Source organism: Cheilinus undulatus, linkage group 5 (genome assembly GCF_018320785.1).
Source record: "Cheilinus undulatus linkage group 5, ASM1832078v1, whole genome shotgun sequence".
Lineage (NCBI taxonomy): Eukaryota > Metazoa > Chordata > Actinopteri > Labriformes > Labridae > Cheilinus > Cheilinus undulatus.
The window spans coordinates 27,672,811-27,696,008 of record NC_054869.1 but is presented as its reverse complement, the minus strand read 5'-3'; the positions used below and the strand labels follow the sequence as shown (position 1 = coordinate 27,696,008).

At 38.1% G+C, this 23,198-nt stretch overlaps 2 protein-coding genes across 2 annotated transcripts in view; both read right to left on the bottom strand.

The window, feature by feature from the left end:
* The window catches only part of castor1 (cytosolic arginine sensor for mTORC1 subunit 1), a 32,737-nt gene extending 28,875 nt beyond the window's left edge, over positions 1-3,862 (bottom strand). The window contains exon 1 of the mRNA XM_041786581.1: positions 3,561-3,862. Coding sequence (XP_041642515.1) covers positions 3,561-3,673 — 113 coding nt within the window. The 5' untranslated portion in view covers positions 3,674-3,862. The remainder of the gene's footprint in view (positions 1-3,560) is intronic.
* A 1,212-nt stretch (positions 3,863-5,074) lies between these two features.
* On the bottom strand, positions 5,075-20,478 carry nipsnap1 (nipsnap homolog 1 (C. elegans)). The gene is made up of 10 exons (XM_041786555.1): positions 20,257-20,478; positions 18,093-18,220; positions 17,436-17,481; positions 16,943-17,037; positions 16,519-16,589; positions 16,227-16,367; positions 8,755-8,786; positions 8,541-8,635; positions 7,648-7,731; positions 5,075-6,245 (listed from the first exon to the last, which is right to left on the bottom strand). Exons 1-10 carry the CDS (start codon positions 20,331-20,333, stop codon positions 6,181-6,183), a joined length of 834 nt encoding a protein of 277 aa, XP_041642489.1. The 5' UTR covers positions 20,334-20,478; the 3' UTR covers positions 5,075-6,180.
* Between the last annotated feature and the right edge of the window lie 2,720 nt (positions 20,479-23,198).

Genomic DNA, 23,198 nt, shown 5'->3' with positions numbered 1-23,198 from the left:
ATGCAAGCACAGTAATTTAAAGTAATTTAAAGACATAGTAAGTGGATCTAAATCACACAAATTCCATGTATATCTTACCTTTCATTTGGAGAGGCAGATGGTCTATTCATCCATTTTCGATCATTAATTGCTGCTAGTTTGAAAACTAATGGCCAAATTGTTTTATTTTTTCCCAGAATGCTTTGTGAGTAGGGCTAGGAAATTAATTGCACATTGGATTAAATCACAATATGGTCTTTGCAATTTACAATCACAGAAGTTGGAATTCTTCTTTAACTTGAAATGTGTCAAAATACAAGTTTAACAAATTCATTTTCGCAGCAGCAGAAATTTTATGCACATTATGCAAGCATTCAAGTTTCAAGTTTTTGTGCTAAGATAGGCTAAGCTAAGCTTGGTTGTTGTTAAAAAGAAAATAATTTAGCAGATCAGTCATTAAAAAGCAAGAGTGCCCGATGATAACTTGTGTACTGTGTGTCTAAATGTATGGCAATCAAATGACAGCAGAACAAAATGGACAATTTGGTACCAGCTCTATCAACACTATAAATGACACAGCACAAGTAGGAAAATAAGAAGTGATGCTTTGTGTCGGTGGCAGCAAGGCATCAGTGTTGATGAAAATCTAAAATGTAAAATGTAAAATACAATATAAAAAATACAATTCTGATGCAGATAACTGAGCAAATGCCTATCAGCTCCTATATTCAACCAGGCCAAAGAATTAAGATAGTGGTTCAACAGGATTTAAAAGGATAAATCTTGGGTAATATTTGAAATTCACTTTGACAAGTTGCAGCTTCTCTAATAGGAACATTTGCTGTGATTATAGATGGGATATTACTTTAATCAAAGCATTCTTTTGAACAAAGGTCTTTTGGCTTCACTGGGCTGTGGGAACCTGGGTCTGAGTGATTCAGTGACTAACCCAGTGATCAAACATGTTTCTACAGCACTCTGTAACACTGCCCATCTAATCTGTGTGTGATCACTGCTAGTAATGACCTCAAAAAACAAGCTCTGTTTATTGAGGCATAAAGGAGCATGAGGAGGAAGAAGAGGCAGGAAATAACCAAAAAGGACGAGGAAGTAACAGGTAGCGAGGAAACGGCCGAATAGGGAAGATGAAAACCAAGCACACAAGAGTCTCGACTTTGATCCAGCTTCACAAAGCAACAGAGGCCTCAGTGCTGAGAGTTGGTGGGGTTTCTACAACTGATGCTCCAGCTGAGAAAACATGATAAGAGTGCAGCAAACCAGTGTGTTTAAGTATGATGTGTTAGCCTTGAGCTCCCTCACTCACATTGTCCACGCTGGCTGCTACCTTCACAGCTTCTTGCAAACCTATCTTTAGCTTTCTCAAGGGTTCTTCTTTTTCAGGAACAATGGAAAAGTTCTTTTTTTTTTCAGAAACCCTTGCTTGTTATTAGAGGGGTGGGGGCAGCCTTGTGGAAGCAAGGGCAGTAAGAACCCCCAACCTTGACGGATCACTGAGGCAGACAAATAGAAAACTCCCCACTGGGCTTCTGGCTCAGCTGAGGCATTGTTCAGACCCATGCTCTCGTTAGTGAGCCTGCAGAAGAGAAGAAAGGAAGGCTGTGTAGAGCCTGCAGGGCTGCGTCCACACACAGTACAGTAACACCAATTTATTGGTTTGATACTGGCCTTTGATTATTACCACAACCATGAACCCCAAACAATGTCAACTAACAATGCCAGACACCAAACCAAAAGGTTGCTAATTCATGGTCAGTGTTGTTATCCATTGTGGGAATGTGTTTTTCTTAACAAGTCTACCAACACTTCCACCTCCTGCATCACAGATGCCATGATTCTTCTGCTCTGGCTGTTGAAGGAAAAGCCTGTCCTGTCTCAGCCTGGCTACAGCAAGTGATAACCTCTTTAAAATTCTGCTCAGGACTACTTTCAAATTGCTTTGAGCACATTCTCTGGATGTTGTTCTCTAATGAATAGCAGGGGCCTGCGAGAGGGAGACATTAAAAAAACCAAGCAAAGCAATCAAGTTTGTTTTTCCCAAACAATTGTTTTTGCATCTCCAATGAACTCAAGCTTCTCTACCACTCCCCGTGTTACATTGTTTGTAGTTTCATGAGGGGAGGCGGGGAGGGTTAAATAAAAACAACCTCTGTGACAGAAAAGGGACAGGAAAAACAGGCAGAAAGCATCCACGCCACAGTGTGATGACATAACTCCAAAGCATACAGAACAAAACACAGAAAAATGGAAAGGCCTGCTAATCCAAGGAAGTGTAGCCTGCATGTCTTTGTGGTTCATTCAAGGCTCAGCTGACATTGTTTTGCCTATGAGAGTTAAACAGAAATGTATGTTCATACCTTTCAAAGAACATAAAACAGATTAATCTACAAATGTAGATGCATTTCTTGATTACAGCCCTGTTGGCCTGTGCCCTAGAAATACTGGCATGAATCTGCAGATTAGTAATACTGACTAGTTATTTACTCAGTGTGGTAGCTTAAGATGTGTTGCAACTCATCATGACACAGTATGACTGGCATGGACATGTCAAAACATAGTCAACTGTATCAGCCAGTACTTGAAGATAAGTGAGAACTGATGGGTGCAGCCGTGCATGAGCATATGTGATGTAAAGATTGAAATCTCCATTTTCTGTGTTAGTTGAACGACATGGGTAGCAAGTTTTTTTAAGGCTCATGAAATGGACACATGTATGAATCGTGTTGCCTTTTAAACTGATTATTAAAGGTCTGTGACTCTGATACCAGTAGGAAATTTATGAGTATGACTTCAGTCACATCATACAGGGGATCAGATGAAAAAGTCTACTCATTTTGTTAAAACTTATTTGTTACGGGATGAGAGCTGTAGTTTAGCCTGTATCTATGGCAGCTTAAAGACAGATGTTGAGCTAGCTGTGCATATGTGGGGCAGCAAGAGCAATAAACAATTGCATAACAATGGGAGGATATCCAGGGATTAACCAAGTACTGGTACTGATGCCTACATGAGATCTTGGCAACTTGCAAACTAAATGTTGTCTTTCCAAAAAAGGGGTCAAGAGTTGAAAATGTGACGGAGAAACAAAGTCCCACCATAGCACAGTGCAGAAACGTGGCATGCTTTGTCAGTGCTAGGGTCTGTGAGAAGATATAACATTCACTAAAGGCATTCATGCATGCATTTAACAGGATTATATAATAAATGCATGGCAGCATATGGGATAAAGTATGTTTCAAAACTGCTGCAGGGTTTTTTGTAAGGTGAATGAACACGAGAAACCACACCAGATGCAAACATATCTCTATGTAGTAAAGAACATCCCCAAAGATTTCTGGGTGGTGTTCAAGTTCAGAGACGCCGAATAGCAATCACAAACTCCTGTAAATGCCACCAGCTACATGCATGGCAGTGTACCATTCATGGAGGCAGAGCAGGGCATGCACAGGCAAACAGCCAAATAACAGCTCGTCCACCCAGTGAATGGGGAGGCGCTGTAGGTTGTCACATTTATCCGTCCTGGTTTAGAGATACATCTGACCCTGATCAGTGAGTCTTCTTACCGTGTTCTGTTCCGGAGAAATATCAGTTTAATCAGGGGGTGTGTGAAATTCACAAGCCCATTTTTGGATATGCTGATGACTCGAAGCCTGTGGTCCAATATGTGCAAGTCCATATTGTCGGTTCCTAGCAGTGCAGTCTCCTCTCTGTGAGCATACGGCGGGGAAAACGCCTCTCTAGCTGAGGGATATCATTCAAATGTTAAATATAGGCCTGTGTGATGAGCATAACCGAGGGATTCAACCACCACGTTCCGCTGTGTCCGACTCACAAAACGAAAAACATCCGACGCAATCCGACTCCAGCCCAGGCTGAACTACTGTATATTCAAATAACAGGGACAGCCCCGCATACGACACGCCCCCTCCTCTTAAAGCTACAGGTTTGTGGCGTTGTGGTTTGCGCGTGCGAGAGTAGTTACTTCATGATTAGGCCAGGGGGAACGACGACAGCCCTCACATGGCCTAACGTGAATCGACACATTTAATGACAATACCGTTAAATTTCTTCTTATAATGGGTCTCATTCTGCTTGAAAAATATTTTAACTACACAACTCTGTCTCAAGTATATCTTAAAAACAATTCTCATTTAATTCTCTGATACACATAAGAAAGTTGTCCATTTGGGAACTAGGCTCATTGTTGAATATTTCCTCCCGCCACGAAATCATGCATAACACAGACCCCATTTAACATACAAATGTCCTTTAAATACTTTGGTTTTGTATATAAGTCCCCCCCTTTTTCAGTCTTAACCACTGACTGGTAGTAGTTAAAGATCCTGAGAGGACTTTTTCTCTGGTTGTTAATTTGAGATCCCCCTACGGAAGAGTATTAGGGCCACTGAAAAAAAAGAAAAATTGAGACTTTTTTTTTTTTAATTGTGAGATTAAAGTCAGAATTCTGATATTAAAGTCAGAACTCTGAGAAAAAAGTCAGAATTCTGAGATTAAAATCAGAATTCTGAGATTAAAGTCAGAATTCTGAGAAAAAAAGTCAGAATTCTGACTTTATTCTTCAAATGAAAAAAAGTCTCAATTTTTTTTTCAGAAGTCTGAGATTAAACTCAGAATTCTGACTTTTTTTCTCAGAATTCTGACTTTTTTCTCAGAATTCTGACTTTAATCTCAGAATTCTGACTTTTTTCTCATAAGTGAAAAAAAAAAAAATTGTCTCGAATTTTTTTTTTCAGTGGCCCTAATACTCTTCCGTAGGGGAGATCAATAATGCAATAGACTTTTTCTTGAGTTATTTTTTATGCCTGTTACTGCTGTCACTGGGTGGCAGACAGTTGAGGCTGTTGCCAACATTTCTGTGCATTTTCTAAAGCAGTCCCATGACATTTGACTGTCAGGGACAAGTAGGATAGGAGATATATATATGTGTAGAGATAGAGAGAGAAAATAAACAGTTTTATATGGGTCATTTCACACAGTCTCAGAACTCCTGAATCCCTTTTAAACATACAAAACTTTTTTTCAAATTCAAACAACTCAGGAAAATTAGACACTGCTCTGGGTTGATCAACTTTTATTTGGAAACAAACCTCTTCTTACCAGAAGTGACATTTCTGCTCCTGGTAGGCTTCTTGCACATTATTTTGTTTAATTAGAGAAATGATCAGATATATTGATGAGTGAGGTAGTCCAGCAAGTTTTAATTTATCAAACATACATTCACAGTCACAACTTAGAAGCTCAATGAGATCCATTTAGATTAATTCATAATTTTATCATAAAATGTATTCATAAAAGCCTTTGTAGAGACTACTCTTTCATTTCACATACATGGTGTATTACCTTGATTCATGGTAAAATATAAGGAACAAAACATACCATACCTCTCTCTTTTGCCATAACAGAATATTTTTTTGCATATCCTTTATCTACGTACGTTTGACCTGAACTTTTTTAAAACACTGGTGCAGTGTTAATTTTGGCAGCTATTTTTAATTTTAGTCTTAGTCTTTAGATTAAATGCATTTTAGTTTTAGTCACATTTTAGTCATTTCTATCCTTTTTAGTTTTAGTCGATGAATACTAAAAACATTTTAGTCTAGTTTTAGTCCATAAAAAGTCCTCACTTTTTAGTCTTTACTTTCAGTCCAACCATTTGTGTGTTCTCTGAACGCTGCCAAACCTTGGGTCCCTGCTTTCTTCAGCTGAGAGGTAGAATAGATACAGCTGCATTGTTTTTTTTCGCAGATTTACCCACAGTGGAGAAATATCACAGATGTTGAATGTCCGACGAAAAACTGCATTACATGTTAGTCTAGTGTTAGTCATCTTGACGAAAACTAAACTTAGTTTTTGTCTGTTTTAGTCATCACAGATCTATTTTTGATAGTCTAGTTTTTGTCATGGGAAAAAGGCTGTTGATGAATAGTTTTAGTCATAGTTTTAGTCGACGAAATTAACACTGCACTGGTGTTTCTGGATTCTTATAACACATGCACACAAAAACGACATCCTTACTTTTCATTGCTTGCAAATGATGCTGATTTAGAAATGTTTTATGACATCCATGCACATAACATAGATCATTAAGCAAATAAAACAATCTAGATGCTGCTTCAGCATTGAGTAAGTTCTAGTCAAGGAAAGCTCCCAGCTTCAGTCTTCTTATTGTAAAGGTGAACTCTTGGTGGGAATCATTATTCTAGACTCCATGCTTCTAATCAAAGGCACTGCGGAGAAGGAGACAGACACGTTCAGGAGTTTCAGATCAACTCAAAGACCATGGACTGAAAAAGTACATTTAACACAATATGATTATTATACCATTACAACATAATTTAACTTGACACTGGAAAAAGAAAAGAATCAGCTTGAAAGGGCAAGAGCTGAGACAGAGTCGATGACAACAGTTGTGAAAATGACTAGCAGAGTCTGCGTGAGCATGTAATATCATTTAGAAAAGCTCTTCCCTTTGTGTTAACTAAAAACACACCTATACAGGTACAAAATCACCACTTTAACTGCAATCTGAGCATAATAATGACATTTCCCTGTTTCAGGTTAAAAAACCTAACCCTGGCATGTTAACTAATAAAAAATGTCATTCATGAGAACGATATAGTAACAAAAGAATATTTTGAAATAGATATGAAGTCAAGCTGTTTTTCTCTACAATTCTAGTACCTGTTGGTAGGGATGGGAATCAAGAACGGGTTCCCATTGAGAACCGGTTTCAATTGATCCAATCCATCGACATAAATTACATTTTATCTTTACTGTCCTTAATGATGCCTTACTCCCGCGTGACATGAAAAACACGGCCTCGCATTAGGCAGTCAGCGAACAAGAACACAGGTTGAGGACATAAATGTTTAGCGAGGTATACAGTTTTGCTGCAAGGTATTTAAAAAAACAAATCATACAAGCACTTGTAGGCATAACGAGTGGCGCTTGTGGTCCTTTATCAAAATGCTTTGAGTTGTATAAAGAAATATAAAGAGCCGCATCAAGTAAAATTAAACTATTTCTAATTCTCTTTCAGGACATTCATATTTAAAACACTCAAAATAAATCCTTCTGTCATTAACATGTTTGCTGTAATGTTGAAAAATAGATTATTTTATTGTTGTGTGGCCTTTTTTCCTCATATGAGCTTTGACAGTGTTGGACACGACGCACATATGAGTGTGTGTTAACTTGTGTGTGTTGGTGAGCGAGTGTGTGTCTCTGCTCTGCCTGCTGTCAGACAACAATCAGGGCGCGTTTAACTGGGGCTATTTTCTCAGTTTTTGGAGCCAACAATGGACTCTATGGTGTTCAGAGTTTGTTTTGCTAAGTTTACCGCTGCAGTACAACAGCCCGCTGCACTACACGTTAAGCTTCTGATTGATGATACACACAGCCAACAGCTGATGGATGTGTGACTAACAGATGGTGAGATGAGAAGGAGACATGACGAAGCAGAGATTGAATTGAAGTTACAAAGTCACAGATACCGGCTCTATGAGCGAGTCTGCGCACATACATGAACTACATTAACACTGTTTTCTCAGCAGGGAGACTGTACAAAACATGTGTACTGAGTACTATGAAATTCTTTGTTCAACATAGGGTGGTTGGCATCACACCTACCTGTATAATACACATTTGCATCCCATCCCTGCTTCATCCAGGCAGAGTTCCTGGTCTCCTCCCTGGACTGGAGGCTTTCATATGCTGTTAAACACAAGTAAATAACCCATACACAGTATTAGATTAGTGTTCAAAAATTTATGCTGATCTCATGTAAAAAAATTAACTTTTATAACTTAAACATGTATTTCAGGAAATACCTTGATGAATAAGGCAATATAGGGTAGCCACCAAACCTGTGGGGGTGGGGGTGGGGGGGGGCCTTCTCCATGGCGGTCCCCTACCTTTGGAACTCACTCCCAACACATATCCAAAACTGCACAGACTTACCCACATTCAAATCATTGCTTAAAACTCACCTTTTTAGACAGGCTTTTAATTTGTGATTCTGGTGTTGTTTTTGACATTTTTGTTTGTATGCTTTTGTTAACCTTATGTACTTTTACTATGCCTTTATAAGTGTTTTTATCTTTTTCTGCATTGTACAGTGTCTTTGAATTTTGATGGAAAGTGCTTGATAAATAAAATGTATCCATATTATTATTATTATTATTATTAATAATAGTAGGCATCTTAAAACTAGCCTGCTAGTTTTAGTATGCCAATAAGTCAGTTGTATGTATAAATCCTAAATTACAAGACTTTAGACTTTATAAGACTTTAGCTCCTGCTAGAAGGGGTCCTCGGACCTGAATAAGTTCCCTAACATTTTTCCTGTGTCAGAGAACAATGGCTGTTGTATTTTTTCAGAGACTACTGCTTTGTATCTAGATAGCACATTTTCATTTAAATCTAGTTTTAACTGGACTAGATAGTCTTCTTTCAAACGTTCAAGCTTGCTTTTTAATTCCTAAAACTATATAAGTATACTATACTGTTTAAAACATACTTACCCCACAAATGATGAACAACATACAGGTCGCCAATCTGCGAGAAGAACCCTCCCACTGCTTCATTGTTTTCCTGTCTGTGCTTGATAGCTCTCGCCCTATTACATGACACGTTGTTATTTTTGACTCGTAAAATATAAAATATTGATGTTCATGCTGAATAAAGTTCAGATAATGTAATTTGTATTTTATGAATATTAAGATTGTTTAACCTTACCAGTGGTTTCCCCATTCGATCATCGTTCCTGGCTGAAAAACAGAAGAAGATAAACCATGAACATAGTTTAAAAATTTTATAGAAACAACTACTACTGCACCAACATGACACAGTTCTTCACCATATACATACAGTCTGATCAGCCACAATACTGCAGACAAACCAGTTTAATGGCATATTTGTATTGTTTATTTAAAAAGAACTTCAGTGTTGGTGTATTCTGTCTGTAGCTGATCAAAAAGCTAAAATGTACCTGGGCACTGAGGAAAGAAATAATATCCTTACTCTTTCAAGGCAAAGGACAGATAACGATATGAAAGTACATACTAAGGATAACTCAATTGTTTGTATGTTACTTACAACAGTAACAAAAGTCTTTTCCTGATTTACCATTACTGTTGCATAATTTAAGTTTGGTAGGAAAAGTCTTGTTTTGCCACAATAATATGTTCCTACCTCCATATGATACTATTAATTTCCTCTGTTTATCCTAATACAGATGTTTTTTTCAAATACACTTAATGATTGCTATTGTGATCATCCGTTGACTTTAATGACTTCCAGTAACTATTTCAAGTATCATTTACATGCCTATTTATCACATTCCTCATGGGCCAAAGCCTCCCACTCAGCTTGGCAAATTGGTGCCCGTGTTGCCACTGCTTTCTTTTAACTAAAGACTTTAAATGGAAATCAGATTCAAGAAATACACAGGATATTGGCAAAAGTATTCACTCACCCATTCAAGTAACTGAAATCAGGTGTTCCAATCACTTCCATGGCCACAGGTGTATGAAATCAAGCACCTAGGCAGACTGTTTCTACAAGTTTGTGAAAGAATGGGTTGCTCTCAGGAGCTCAGTGAATTCCAGCGTGGTACTGTGACAGGATGTCACCTGTGCAACAAGTCCAGTCATTTCCTTGCTCCTAAATATTCCACAGTCAACTGTCAGTGGTATTACAACAAAGTGAAGCAATTGGGAACAACAGCAACTCAGCCACGAAGTGGTAGGCTACGTAAAATGACGGAGCGGGGTCAGCTGATGCTGAGGCGCATAGTGCGCAGAGGTCGCCAACTTTCTTCAGGTGGCCTTCAGATTAGCTCAAGAACAGTGCATAGAGAGCTTCGTGGAATGGGTTTCCATGGCCGAGCAGCTGCATCCAAGCCATACATCACCAAGTGCAAAGCAAAGCGTCAGATGCAGTGGTGTAAAACATGCCGCCACTGGACTCTAGAGCAGTGGAGACACGTTCTTTGGAGTGACAAATCACGCTTCTCCATCTGGAAATCCGATGGACGAGTCGGTTGCCAGGAGAACAGTGCTTGTCTGACTGCATTGTGCCAAGTGTAAAGTTTGGTGGAGGGGGGATTATGGTGTGGGGTTGTTTTTTCAGGAGCTGGGCTTGGCCCCTTAATTCCAGTGAAAGAAACTCTGAATGCTTCAGCATACCAAGAGAATTTGGACAATTCCATGCTCCCAATTTGTGAGAACAGTTTGGGGATGGCCCCTTCCTCTTCCAACATGACTGTGCACCAGTGCACAAAGCAAGGTTCTTAAAGACATGGATGAGAGAGTTTAGTGTGGATGAACTTGACTGGCCTGTACAGAGTCCTGACCTCAACCCAACAGAACACCTTTGGGATGAATTAGAGCGGAGACTGAGAGCCAGGACTTCTCGTCCAACATCAGTGCGTGACCTCACAAATGCACTTCTGGAAGAATGGTCAAAAATTCTCATAAACACACTCCTAAACCTTGTGGAAAGCCTTCCCAGAAGAGTTGAAGCTGTTATGGCTGCAAAGGGTGGACCGATATCATATTAAACTCTATGGATTAAGAATGAGATGTCACTTAAGTTCATATGTGAGTCAAGGCAGGTGAGCAAATACTTTTGGCAATAAAGTGTATTTGACACACTAAGGGCATTAAATTCTTCTGAGAAAAAAGAAAAAGAAAAAAAAGTTTAAAAACATGTTTTTGTATTTGTTACATGAGTTAAGGTTCAGATCATCCTCTCAGCTTGAGATTTTCTATGTGCTGCTTGCTAAGGAATAAGTGTGCTGTGTTGTCTGGCCATGAAGTCCTTACCTACTTTTTCTAAAAGTCAGTACTGTCTGAATCAGATCCTTTTGCAAATCTTCTGCAGTAACACAGAGAGTTTCTCAGTTGGTGTTTGCAAACATTAGAATCCCTCAGGAGACTCTTTGCACCTTCTAAATTGCTAAAAATTTTAAAGGTGGAAATATGTTTACACACTCAGCAAATTAAAGTGTTGACTAAAACTTTCTGGATTTTTTTAGTCTTATCCTTGGTGGAACTTCCAGTACAGTCGACAGACGATAAACACGTTCTCACAGCGGCTTACTGAAGTGACGTAGTGCCAGTGGTGGTTGTTTAGAAAGGAGTGAATCATCTATTTGGTGTATAAGGCTTTAATTTTACCTTCGCCAAGGACGTTATGTGATCAGGTGGGTTTGTTCATTTGTTAGCAACATAACTCAAAAAGTTGTGGATGGATTTTCATTACATTTTTAGGAAATGTCAGAAATGGCATAAGGATTTTGTACTATTGGGAGATAGGACTAATGGTGGAGGTCTGCGCTGTTACCACTTTACACCAGGAGATGGTGGACATGAGTAACTTCAATCCCAGCAGCATTTTGGGTGTGTTTCTATTCAAAGTTTTGGAATCTATAGAGTTTGAAAGATGCACGCCCGGTCGAGGAGACAAGTCGGAGCGTAACAGAGAGAAAGACTGTGAATTGTAGTGAGAATACTCACAATGCTAGGAGGAATAGAGGAATATTCACCCTCTGCCATGACTTCCAGTCGTCTAGTGAGACCATGGGTGAGACTGTCAGTGCATCTGTTGGCACCAGCAGGCAATGCTTCCACCATGACAGTCCACTTGTAGTGAAGCTAATGCTTAGCCTCACCATGTTTCCACCCCACCAGGGAGGGGGTAATCGGCGAATGCTGTGGTGGGGGGCACATGGGGACGGATCCAGGAATTTATTTCAAGGATTCTTCACTATTAGGAGATGGGGCTAATGGTGGAGGTCTGCGCTCTCCGAGTGCTTTTCTAGTTTTAATCATGCATCCAGCTTAATATTATGAAATGCACGGTAAAAGCTGCTCTGTTTGTGGGAAACTAGACAAAGTTAAATATGTGTCCCCAACAACAGTGTTTTAAACATGGTATTCACTGTCTGAATGCATCAGGGATCTGATTCTTTTAACTTTGATAATAACTCTAAATACAGAATTTGAGATTTAGCATATTGAAGAGATGACCAAGTGAATTACGGATATTCATATAATTCACACATTTGAAGAAGGAATAGTTGGTGAAATAAGAATTTCAGTAACTCCACAAACTAAAGAGAGATGTTAAAGTTCTGACTGGGCTCTTATATCTTCTTGAAGTTTTTTATTTAAGGATGTGTCCCAACTCAAACAAACATAAGCTGTTTCTATGCTGATATGGAGCAAATAAAGTTAGTAAATTTACTAGTGTACCTTATCGAAGGCAAATACTTAATTTATTCTTCTCCAGTAGAATCTAGAGGAATAATAATATCCTGTTTTAAGTGTAACAGATGATGTTCAGATATTTCATCTCCAAATCACTACACTGTTGGATTTTACGTAATGAAAGGAGGTTTTAACTAATAATTTATTTCAACAATTGGTACTCACTGACTTTGAAAGGTTTTTGGGCTAAATCATCAAATTCCAACAGTGGTGGGCCATCAGTGCCAGCGAGGCCTTCTTTGCTGACTGAGACACTGTCAGAATCCCTTTCGTTTTTATCCTGCACATTTTTTGCTGCTGAATGATATATCTATTATGCTGAATTTTAAGCAATTACTTTGTTATCTTCATTTTTTTAAAAACCATGACATAAGCTTTTCTCGCTGGCCTTTCTATAAGTTAGAATCTAGTGAAGTCTGATTGGTCAGACTGATTCTTAAACTAGTAGGCAAATATCATAGCATTAGGGGTTCAAGTTAAACGATTATTTTTTTATGAAGATTTTTAATGCTCCATTATTTTTGGTTGGTAAATATTCTTTTAATGTGGCTCTCTTTTTTTAACACACAATGGCTGGAGGAGGAGAAATGGTATTTATTTGCAAAGCCTTTTTTGAGTGTCAAGTTTCAATCAAAACTTTACTTCTGGAAAATGGTCAGAAAACCCCACAGAAAGAAGACCTAACCCAGCCTGGGAGAAGTGTTTGTGCAAATGTGTTGCAGCCATCAAATTCAAAATGAGCCAATATTTTTCATGAAATAGTAAAATGTCTCAGTTTCAACATCTGATATGTTGTTTATGTTCTATTGTGAATAAAAGTATGGGTGAATGAGATCTGCAAATCTTTGCATCCTATTTTTACGGTCATTTTATGGAACGCCCCAACTTTTTTGGAATGTATAACTACCATATTTTCTGGACTATAAGTCGCACTTTTTTTCATAGTTTGGCTGGGCCAGCAACTTGCAGTCAGGTGCGACTTATATATCAAAAAATATATAATTTAACATGTTTTTTAATGTTAATTCATACTGACTGACATGCACAAAGAGTAAACATTACCGTCTACAGCCGTGAGAGGGCGCTCTAGGCTTGTGACAACCATGGTGACAACTATATGCTATATGCTCCTGTACCACTGAAAAAATGAACGAAAATGGTAATTGAGCAGCAGAAAGAAAGTTTAGAGTGAGTGAGAAACTTGTGAGGGACTGGCAAAAAGCAGAGGTTACTCTTATTGCAATGAAGAAAACAAAGAAAGCTGATTGTGGGCTGTAAGAAAGATGGCCAGAGCTGGAGGAACGAGTACACAGATGGGTGCTTGAACAACGTGCTGCCGGGAGAGGCTTGTCAACGGTGCAGTTACGTCTCCACGCCCTGGTACTTGCCAAGGAGTGGAATATAAATTACTTTGCAGGCAGGCTTTCTTGGTGTTACCGTTTCACGCAATGCAACCTCCTCTCTATCAGAGCACGGACAACGGTGTGTGTCAGTTTCTAAATAAATGCGACTTATAGTCCAGTGGGACTTATACAGTTGAAACCAGAAGTTTACATACACTATATAAAAAGGCACATAAACTTTTTTTTCTCACCGTCTAACATTAAATCAGATTAAACTTTTCCTGTTTTTGGTCAATTAGGATTACCAAAATTATTTCTATTTGCTAAATGCCAGAATAATGAGAGAGATCATTTTTTAGACAATTTTTTATTATTTTCTTGAGAGTCAGAAGTTTACATACATTTCATTAGTATTTGGTAGCATTGCTTTTAAACTGTATGACTTGGGTCAAACGTTTTGGATATGCTTCCACAAGCTTCTCACAATAGTTTGCAGGAATTTTGGCCCATTCCTCCCGGCAGAACTGGTGTAACTGAGCCAAGTTTGTAGGCCGCCTTGCTCGCACATGCCTTTTAAGCTCTGCCCATACATTTTCAATGGGATTGAGATCAGGGCTTTGTGATGGCCACTCCAAAACAATGACTTTGTTATCCTTAAGCCACTTTGTAACCAGTTTGGCAGAAAGCTTAGGGTCATTGTCCATTTGGAAAACCCATTTGCGCCCAAGCTTTAACTTCCTGGCTGATGTCTTGAGATGTTGCTTCAGTATTTCCACATAATGTTCTTTCCTTATGATGCCATCTATTTTGTGAAGTGCACCAGTCCCTCCTGCAGCAAAACAACCCCACAACATGATGCTGCCACCCCCTTGTTTCACAGCTGGGATGGTGTTCTCAGGCTTGCAAGCTTCCCCCTTTTTTCTCCAAATGTAACAATGGTCATTATGGCCAAAAAATTCAATTTTAGTTTCGTCAGACCACAGAACATGTCTCCAAAAATTAAGGTCTTTGTCCCTGTGTGCATTTGCAAACTGTAATCTGGCTTTTTTATGTTTCTTTTGGAGTAATGGCTTCTTCCTGGGAGAGTGGCCTTTCAGCCCATGTCGGTACAGGACTCGTTTGATTGTTGATAATGACACACTCTTACCAGCTTCAGCCAGCATTTTCACTAGGTCTTTTGCTTTTGTTCTTGGGTTGAGATGTACTTTTCGGACCAAAGCACATTCATCTCTGGACACAGAACCCGTCTCCTTCCTGAGCGGTATGGTGGCTGGACATTCCCATGGTGTTTATACTTGCATATAATTGTTTGAACAGATGAACGTGGCACCTTCAGGCATCTGGAAATTGCACCCAAGGATGAACCAGACTTGTGCAAGTCCACAGTTCTCTTACAGATATCTTGGCTGATTTCTTTTGATTTTCCCATGATGTTACACAAAAAAGCAGTGTGTTTCAGGTGTGCCTTAAAATACATCCACAGGTGTGCCTCTAATTAACTCAAATGTCAATAAACTTATCAGAGGCTTCCAAAGACATGACATCATCATCTGGGCTTTCCCAAATTGTTTAAAGGCATAGTGATGAAATGTATGTAAACTTCCGACTTTGAATAAAATAATAAAAATTGTCTTAAAAAATCCTTTTCTCATTATTCTGGCATTTAGCAAATAGAAATAATTTTGGTAATCCTAATTGACCAAAAACAGGAAAAGTTTAATCTGATTTAATGTCAGATGGTGAGAAAAAAAGTTTATGTGCCTTTTTATATAGTGTATGTAAACTTCTGGTTTCAACTGTATATCTTTTTTTTGTCTTCATGACGCATTTTTTGACTGATGAGACTTATACTGCAGAGCGACTTATAGGTCCAGAAAATACGCTAAACAAAAAGGTGTGCAGGGAAACAGCTCTGCAACAAAGAAAAAAAAGGATGGACTTTGTTTTGGCATAACAAGTAGCTTTGGTAAGCATAATATATTATTGTATCATAACTAATTTCATGAATGTGTTTATTTTTCAATCATATTGTTCAGATTTCATGGTTAAAGTTATTCTGATAGGAATAAGTTTGGTTCTGTTGTTTGAGCTGCAGCTTCATGTGAGATGAGCACGGTTTGGCTGGAATTAGTGGAGGACTGTCAGATTGTGTTACTTGGGTTTTATGTAACTTTTACTCATTTGGTAGACATTCAGAATGAGTTAATGTGACTAGTTAGTGTGAGTTTATAGGCATTACTGTGGTCAGGACAGAATCTGACTGTATGTGGTGCACAATGGTGAGGTAACATACCATCATAATAGAAAACAGTGACAGACCTAAATTCTTGATGGTTTAACTTTGCGTCTATCCTTAGTGAAAGTATTAGTAGCTCTGTAGCTCTTAGTTGTTGAGCACTAGGATTCCCAAATAAGAACTTAAGGTTTTCACATGAGATAATAGCCTATAGCTGTAATGTCATGATGAGGTTATGGAGGAGGTACAACTGTGGTGCTGAAGGCCCAGGTGTAAAATGCATGGCACACCAACAAATTCCAATAAAAACAAAGCAGGTGATGCAGTTTTAATGTCAGACATGTAAAATGTTGTTACCTTGAGGTTGTAGGTGCGCATTTCATAGATGTTGGGTCCTGGTCGTGGCAATGGCTCATTCCAGAAACTGAACTCCAGGAGGAGCTGATTTCGTCTTGAAATCAACATTTTTGCCCTCTCTTTTCGAAACTCTAAATATTCCTTTAAAGACAGAGAAAAAAACAGTACCATCCAAATATCAGTACACAAGTTATTCTTGACCATCACTGAACTACTGCATGATTTGCATTGAATTACCTGCTCTTTGTATCAAAATGAAATAAAATAATTAAATAAACTGTTCTCTGCTGACCTTGTTGTTGTTCAGCTTCTTCAGGCATTCAGTCAGGGCTGGGTAGCCTCCTCTGTATCGCCATAGATGCACTGCCAAAACAGAACAGCAGATGTCACTGTAGCTCTATCTAAGAAGTCACGCCACCCACTCAAACACACATTACAGTACCTCCATCATAGGGCTCACTTTCTGCTGTTTCTGAGCACTCATAATGTACATAATACACTATAAATGATCAGATGTAGAAGGAGAAGTGTTGGCGATGAGTCATCCGATAATGTCTGTACATTTTTCTATGATGATCTTCCAAACAACTCACAGCCACACTGCAGCCACTCAAGTTAAATGTTTTTCATAAGGCATTCAGACAAAATCTAGTGGTTTGTGCAAACAGCAACACTGCCCATCATGTTTTTCTGTTTACTGTTACACTCCTGCTTACCTGCTTGGTCCTGCTCTCCATACCAAGTGTTCCAGCTTCCCACCACTTCACATGGGTAGTCCTGGTCCTTATGGAGCCTGTTTTGCACTTCAGCCCTCAAATGAGCAAAAAGGAAACTCAAACCTTCATAAACTTAAAGTACATAACAGAATATCGTCACTTCACAACAATGACCAACTAGATGGCACTCAGAGAACACAAAGTATTCAGATATCCAACAGTGATGAAACACTCAAAGACATTGATTTTATGGAAAATAAGAGGATTCACCAAATATAAAGATGACTTAATGCTTTTCAGTCCTTATTTTAAATAAACAAAGCATTTGGTCCATGGCTTCATCATGTTCGAACCAAATGCTCAAATGTGCCAAAAGACTTAATAAAATGAAGCAGCCATTTGGCCTTCTAGTGTGCAGGGAATCCTCTTATTTTTCATAAAATCATTGATGGACTTCATGAAATAAAAATATAAAAGCAGCAGACATACTCACTCTAAACTGTTGTACACTTCCAGGCACTCTGGTTTGACGTTATGAACTAGAAAAAAAAGAGACTTCAGAGACTTTTTTTAACACAAGCAACCATCAAATTCTTCAACAAAGTAATTTCACGCTTAGATTCAGCAAAAACTTTTATACACAAAAAAGCAGATTTGCTTTCAATGGGTTATGGGCTACGGCTGATAGAATGCTCAAATTGAAATCCCCACATGGTGAGATGTTTGCCACAAAGAGAAAAAGATCAAAGAAGTAGGAAGAATGATAGATCACTCTACAAGAGACGGACACAAAAAGTGATCACACAGAGAAATGAGGACGGATCGCATTGATGTCACTCACAAAATTTTACAGGCTTGATGCGTCATATTATCATGGAATTACTCCCTGCTGCCTTAATGCTGAAAAAATCCACTTATGACAACGATTGGCTTTCATCTTACTTCAGTTTCTTCTGGAAGTCACAGACGCCAGTGCACACTGAATTTGATTAACATGATTTATTTGGATGTTATCGCCACAAACAAATAGACTGTTGAGGCTCAAACTGGACTCCATTTCATTCAAATATAATGTAACTGCATCACATTCACTGGCATATAACCATTTGCAATCCCTTCGGTAGAAGTAATTAAAAGATCCTTTGCCTACATTGAATTTTATAGAGGTTGCTGGTCTCTTTCTTTGACAACAGGTTGGAGTGGGCATCTTTCCTGGCATCCACTTTGTGCACAAATAAGGAACGGAACCAGCCTTTGTCGCTGCTCTCTGAAAACCTCCTACACAGAAACGAGATGAAAGAAAGTTTCTTAAAGGCTCAAAGCAACAACATAAATCAGAGAAGTTATCGATGTGAGAAAGACAAACTTGAAAGCATCATGGAGATGTGCGTGACATATGGGCTAAAAAGATAGTCATGCTAATATGCTTTGATATGAAAAACATGCATACTGTATGAGTGAGGGGGCTGAATGACATAGCTTGCGTCTTCAGCAAGAAACTTCTTGTCACCCACTCTAGAGAGGATTAAAATGAAACCTCTCTTACTTTAAAAACTATTGTTACAATCCAAGAGGCTCCGATCAGTATTTGATCTCTTGCAGTCACTGAGCAGAGACTTGACTTGAATCTGTTGAGTGTTCTGGCTGTCCCCATGGGAGTGAAAGAAATGTAACAGCAGCATTAAAGCAAAAAGGCATTATGTAAACCTCAATTAAGACGAAACTAGATTATGTAAGGCATAAATTACAGTACAAGAAAAATAAGCTGCATGTCACGCATCTTTTGAAAACCTGAGAATAGAAAAGCAGACACAAAATTTCACTTTTGTATTATGTAAAGGCATGAACACTTTAAATTCCAAGCTTTAAGCATTTGATTAATCTAGTTTCATGGTGAAACAAGTGTTTTTTGTCTTATTTCTAGTCAGAAAAGTCCCAGCCAACTTATAAACCACTTTCACTCAACAAGTCCAGATAAACGTCTTAATTCAATACAGACAACAGCAGAAGGTTTGCATCGATCGTAATTAGTAAACAATATCTGCCAACAAATCCAACCTGTTGTGTGCCTTAAGAGTAATTAATTTAGATATAGATATCTCATTGCAAGATATTCAACCAAATGATTTGCACAGAAAAATACATTGTACTTTAACTTTTGACAAGCTATTCAGACCTTATTTTGGTCTGTATATCTTGGAAAACAATGTTTAACTGGATTTGTAGGTAACTGTGTTTTATATCGAGTATCAAAGTTATAAAATGGGATTTTTTTTTTTACCAGGAATTGCATAAATACAGTAGCAGGGATGTGACCTTTTGCAGCATGAAAATAATCAGCCTGACAAAAAAAAAATGCCTATTCATATGCTGTGTTAGAGCTTCATAACTTCACAATCCAAGGACATTTAATGACGTCCAGAGATATTTATAAACTCATCATTTTGTTGTAACTCTGAGACCGTTTCAAAGCTGCTTGAATGTCAACATTAGCCTCTATTTCTGCTTAATTTTCCCTGGACAGGATGTGAAATGTTAAACCAAGAACAGCCCAATGAGAGTAGCCATACCCACTTATGGATTAAGAAGATAAATTCTACATTTGTAGCGACTAAAAGGCTGTTTGTCAATCAAAAACACTTCCTAAGAGAGGCTTTAATTTATTATTCTCAAATCCAAAAACTTTCAAGGTTGCCTCTCTCAATAACCTCATGGGCAAATAACTTTAATTGGGAGCTATAATTAGAAACGAAATTCCCATGACTCCCTCTTGAAAATAACAGTTTAATCATGTGAAAAAAGTGCTTCTGGATGCAGTCAGCCACAAAGAGAATGCACAGCGAGTAAGCATAGATAAGATGTCTGCATGTAGAAGATTCATTTAGTGCAGCTTTACGGGACAAAGTTCACAAGTCCAGCAAATGATTAAAACTGGGTTGGCAAACTGGCATGTTGGTTTGATAATGATCCTTGTCCCTCACATAACGAACATAACAGACATTATTTCGCCTTTTCATCTAAAAGGTAAGGTTTGATAGAGTTAATCGACAAAAACAAAGCATATGGAGCAACATACATTGACGAGCTTAAAACGTTTAAAGTTTCGGTTGCATAAAGGTTGAATGGAGTTAAGAAAAAAGACCAGGAGGTTCTTTTAAATCCTTTAAATGCCCGAGTTTTAGAGTTAGAATAAACCAGTATGGTCAAGCTGAAGCTAGGGAGATGTCTCTATTTACCGTTAGCCTCCAGGTAATCATACATAACGTAAGACAGGCCTCTTAACAACAGCCGAGCTAAAACAAAAACGTTTTTACCTGGTAGCAGGGTGAAGATTCAGAGAATACTTGAACAATATGTGTCCTTTAGACCACACAGAACTGTTGGTCGCCATTGTTCCTCCTTATAGTAAAAAAACCTCTTCTGACAGGCAAACACACTGGTCTGGTTAATGTTTACCCCCTATCTGAGAAGGATTATGACGGCTAATCCTGTCAAACCTGCTAAATTGTTAGCCCGCCGGAGATTTAAAAAGCTCGCGTGACTCTGACGCAGTACGCATTGATAAATAGGCACAATCGATCAGACCTGATGAGTTGATCGTGTTTTTCAACCAAATTCAAACTTCGTCAAAACACTGTAACTATCGCTGTTTTATTTGTATTTTCTACATTGAATGAGCGTTTGGATTGATATTCAATACTTAATTGAATATTTGCACGAGTAAAACCAAGTTGTCCCATGTCACGTTTGACACAAACCTTGGCATTTAACACAAACTGTAGGCCAGTGATAATCAACATGGGGATCTTTAGTGACGACCAACTGGCTCTTTTAAGTCTCAAACAATTCCCCTAGAAAACTTTCAAAAAGGGAATTTGGACATGAGAAATGATCAATTGCAAGTCTCAACAATCAGTTTTTATACAGTAGGCTTTAAATGTCGAATTGTCTGCAAACTTTATTTTTGTCTGTGTATTTCCATAGTATGTTTGCAAGAAAAAACATGCAAGATGAATAACTAATTCTTGAGAAAAGGGACAAAATAGGTTCTAAACCTGACTTTAAACTTTTGTTTCACTACCCTAATTTGAAGTGGATATTTGTGTAGGCAGCTGTGTGAAGCGACAGATTTTTGATAGCTACGATTTTTATTCCAAAGTATGACTTTTTGATTTTTTAAAACCCTGTCCTATGCTAAGATGTATTTATTTAATTAATTAATTAATTCAAACTGAATGTCAGGTGTTCAGTTATTATCTCAGGTATTCAGCAATGATATTTAGAAATAAAAAACATTATTTTAACTTTTCTACAGCCATCTGAGTATCTCATCTCAGAATCTTATGATTATCTCGCTGTCTAATATTAGCCATATCAAACTAATCTTTTTGAACAATAAATTTCAGAATAAATGGAACAGTACAGACCGCTGGGACGGGCTCCAGCCACCCCCAATGGGATAAGCGGTATAGAAAATGGATGAACGGATGGAACGGTACATAATGCTTTTTTTAAACTAACAAAACCATCATCTGATGGATTAAAATCTTTGTCAAGGGGGGCAGTTGGACTTGATTGAGGTTCTTGATGAGTTTCTAGCTCTGGCATTTTACACTTTATGAAGTGAAAAAATCTTTTGAGGAAGAGGCGAAAATGTGTTCAAGAGCCTCAACAGCCCAGTTGCCCCCTTGACAAAGATTTGATTATCGTGACCTGGATGAATAAGAGCTTTAAGGGACGAAATCTGACTGTGTGACAAACATCTGAAGAAGTTGACAGGGAGGATTAATAGTTATGACTTGAACTTTTAACTCAAATATATACCTAAATTGACTGTAGATAAAAAAAAAAGAAAAGAAAATAATGAAAGGTGAAACCAAGCTCTCTGCAATTGTGGCTCTTGCAAAGGTACTTTTTTCAGCAACGTGGCTCTTTAATTAACCCTTTATGACCTAACATAAATGGCAAAAACAAAAATAAAGTGAAATTGTTCTCAATTTGCTAAAAGAGAGCATTGTTATAAAAAATCAACCATTTACAGTAGTGCAAACAAATCTTTAAGTGTGCCAGATACTTTTGACTATAGATATGTTTGGAGAAGACCATGATGAAACTACAACTAGTGCGACTCGTGACCTGCAAGAAAACAGCCCAATAGGTTTGTACTGACAAAACGTCATCATACATCATCTCGTACACGAAAAGTAGGAAGTGCCGTGAAAGGCAGCAGTCTGGATTAGATTATAGTATATTGTGTTTGATGTGTGTGCTTTGTACTGCATTTCTGCAAAAGAAGGAGGGATATTTCTGGAAGGAAACGTACTCTGGGACACATTGAATGTGTGATACTCCTCTGGTTTTATATGCAAAAAGAACTATTGCTCTATCTCATTTGGTAGCAATTCTACCCACGGTAGAAGATGGATAGGCAATGGGAGTGCCTGTGCTCCCATAGGTCTTTAAGGGTTTAAAGCAGGGTTGAGTAACACTGCTATAGCTATCCATATTCATAGCAAAACCTTGGCACAGTAAAGACTTAATGGAAGTGAAAATACCACCCTTTATTGTGGAAACTCCCTTTAGAGAATGAACCATAATCTAAATTGAAAGTGTTTAAGTTGCAGCTATTTAAAAAATCTTTAAGCATTCTCTGCAAAGGAACAGCCATAAAAAAACAAAAGATACAATAAAAAAAACCTGTCAATCAGTATGGTTGTTTTACTGAATGTAACAAGAACATCATGTACCTATGTACCGTACTACCTCTTTGCATAATATTTATCTCCTACAGCCAGTCCCTATATTCAATAAGGGTGGATAATAAAAATAAACTTAGACAAAACATATTAAAAAGGCAAACAGATAGGTTTACAAACTCTACTTTAAAGTGTTATAATTGATATAGCAAAAAGACTAGTTCTGATAAATTTCTGAGTCTGTGTGGGAAGGACACATGCCTCTAAATGACAGCTTTCTGTATCAATAACACTGTTTGAGTTGTCTTGCTGCAGTAAACAGGTCTCTTATCTAACAGTGGACTGTTCTTTCAAAGCAGGTTTCTCTATTAGACTAGTCATACTGTACTTAAATCCCTTTTGTGCAACCCACTTTCACTTCTTTTCATACACAATGCACTGCTCTGTGATCCTCTCTATCATTCTACCCACTGACATTATATAACATCAAATCAGATCATACCTAAAAAGAATCATACTCAATACCTGTGTTGTATGCCTGCACTCAACAACAAAGTAAT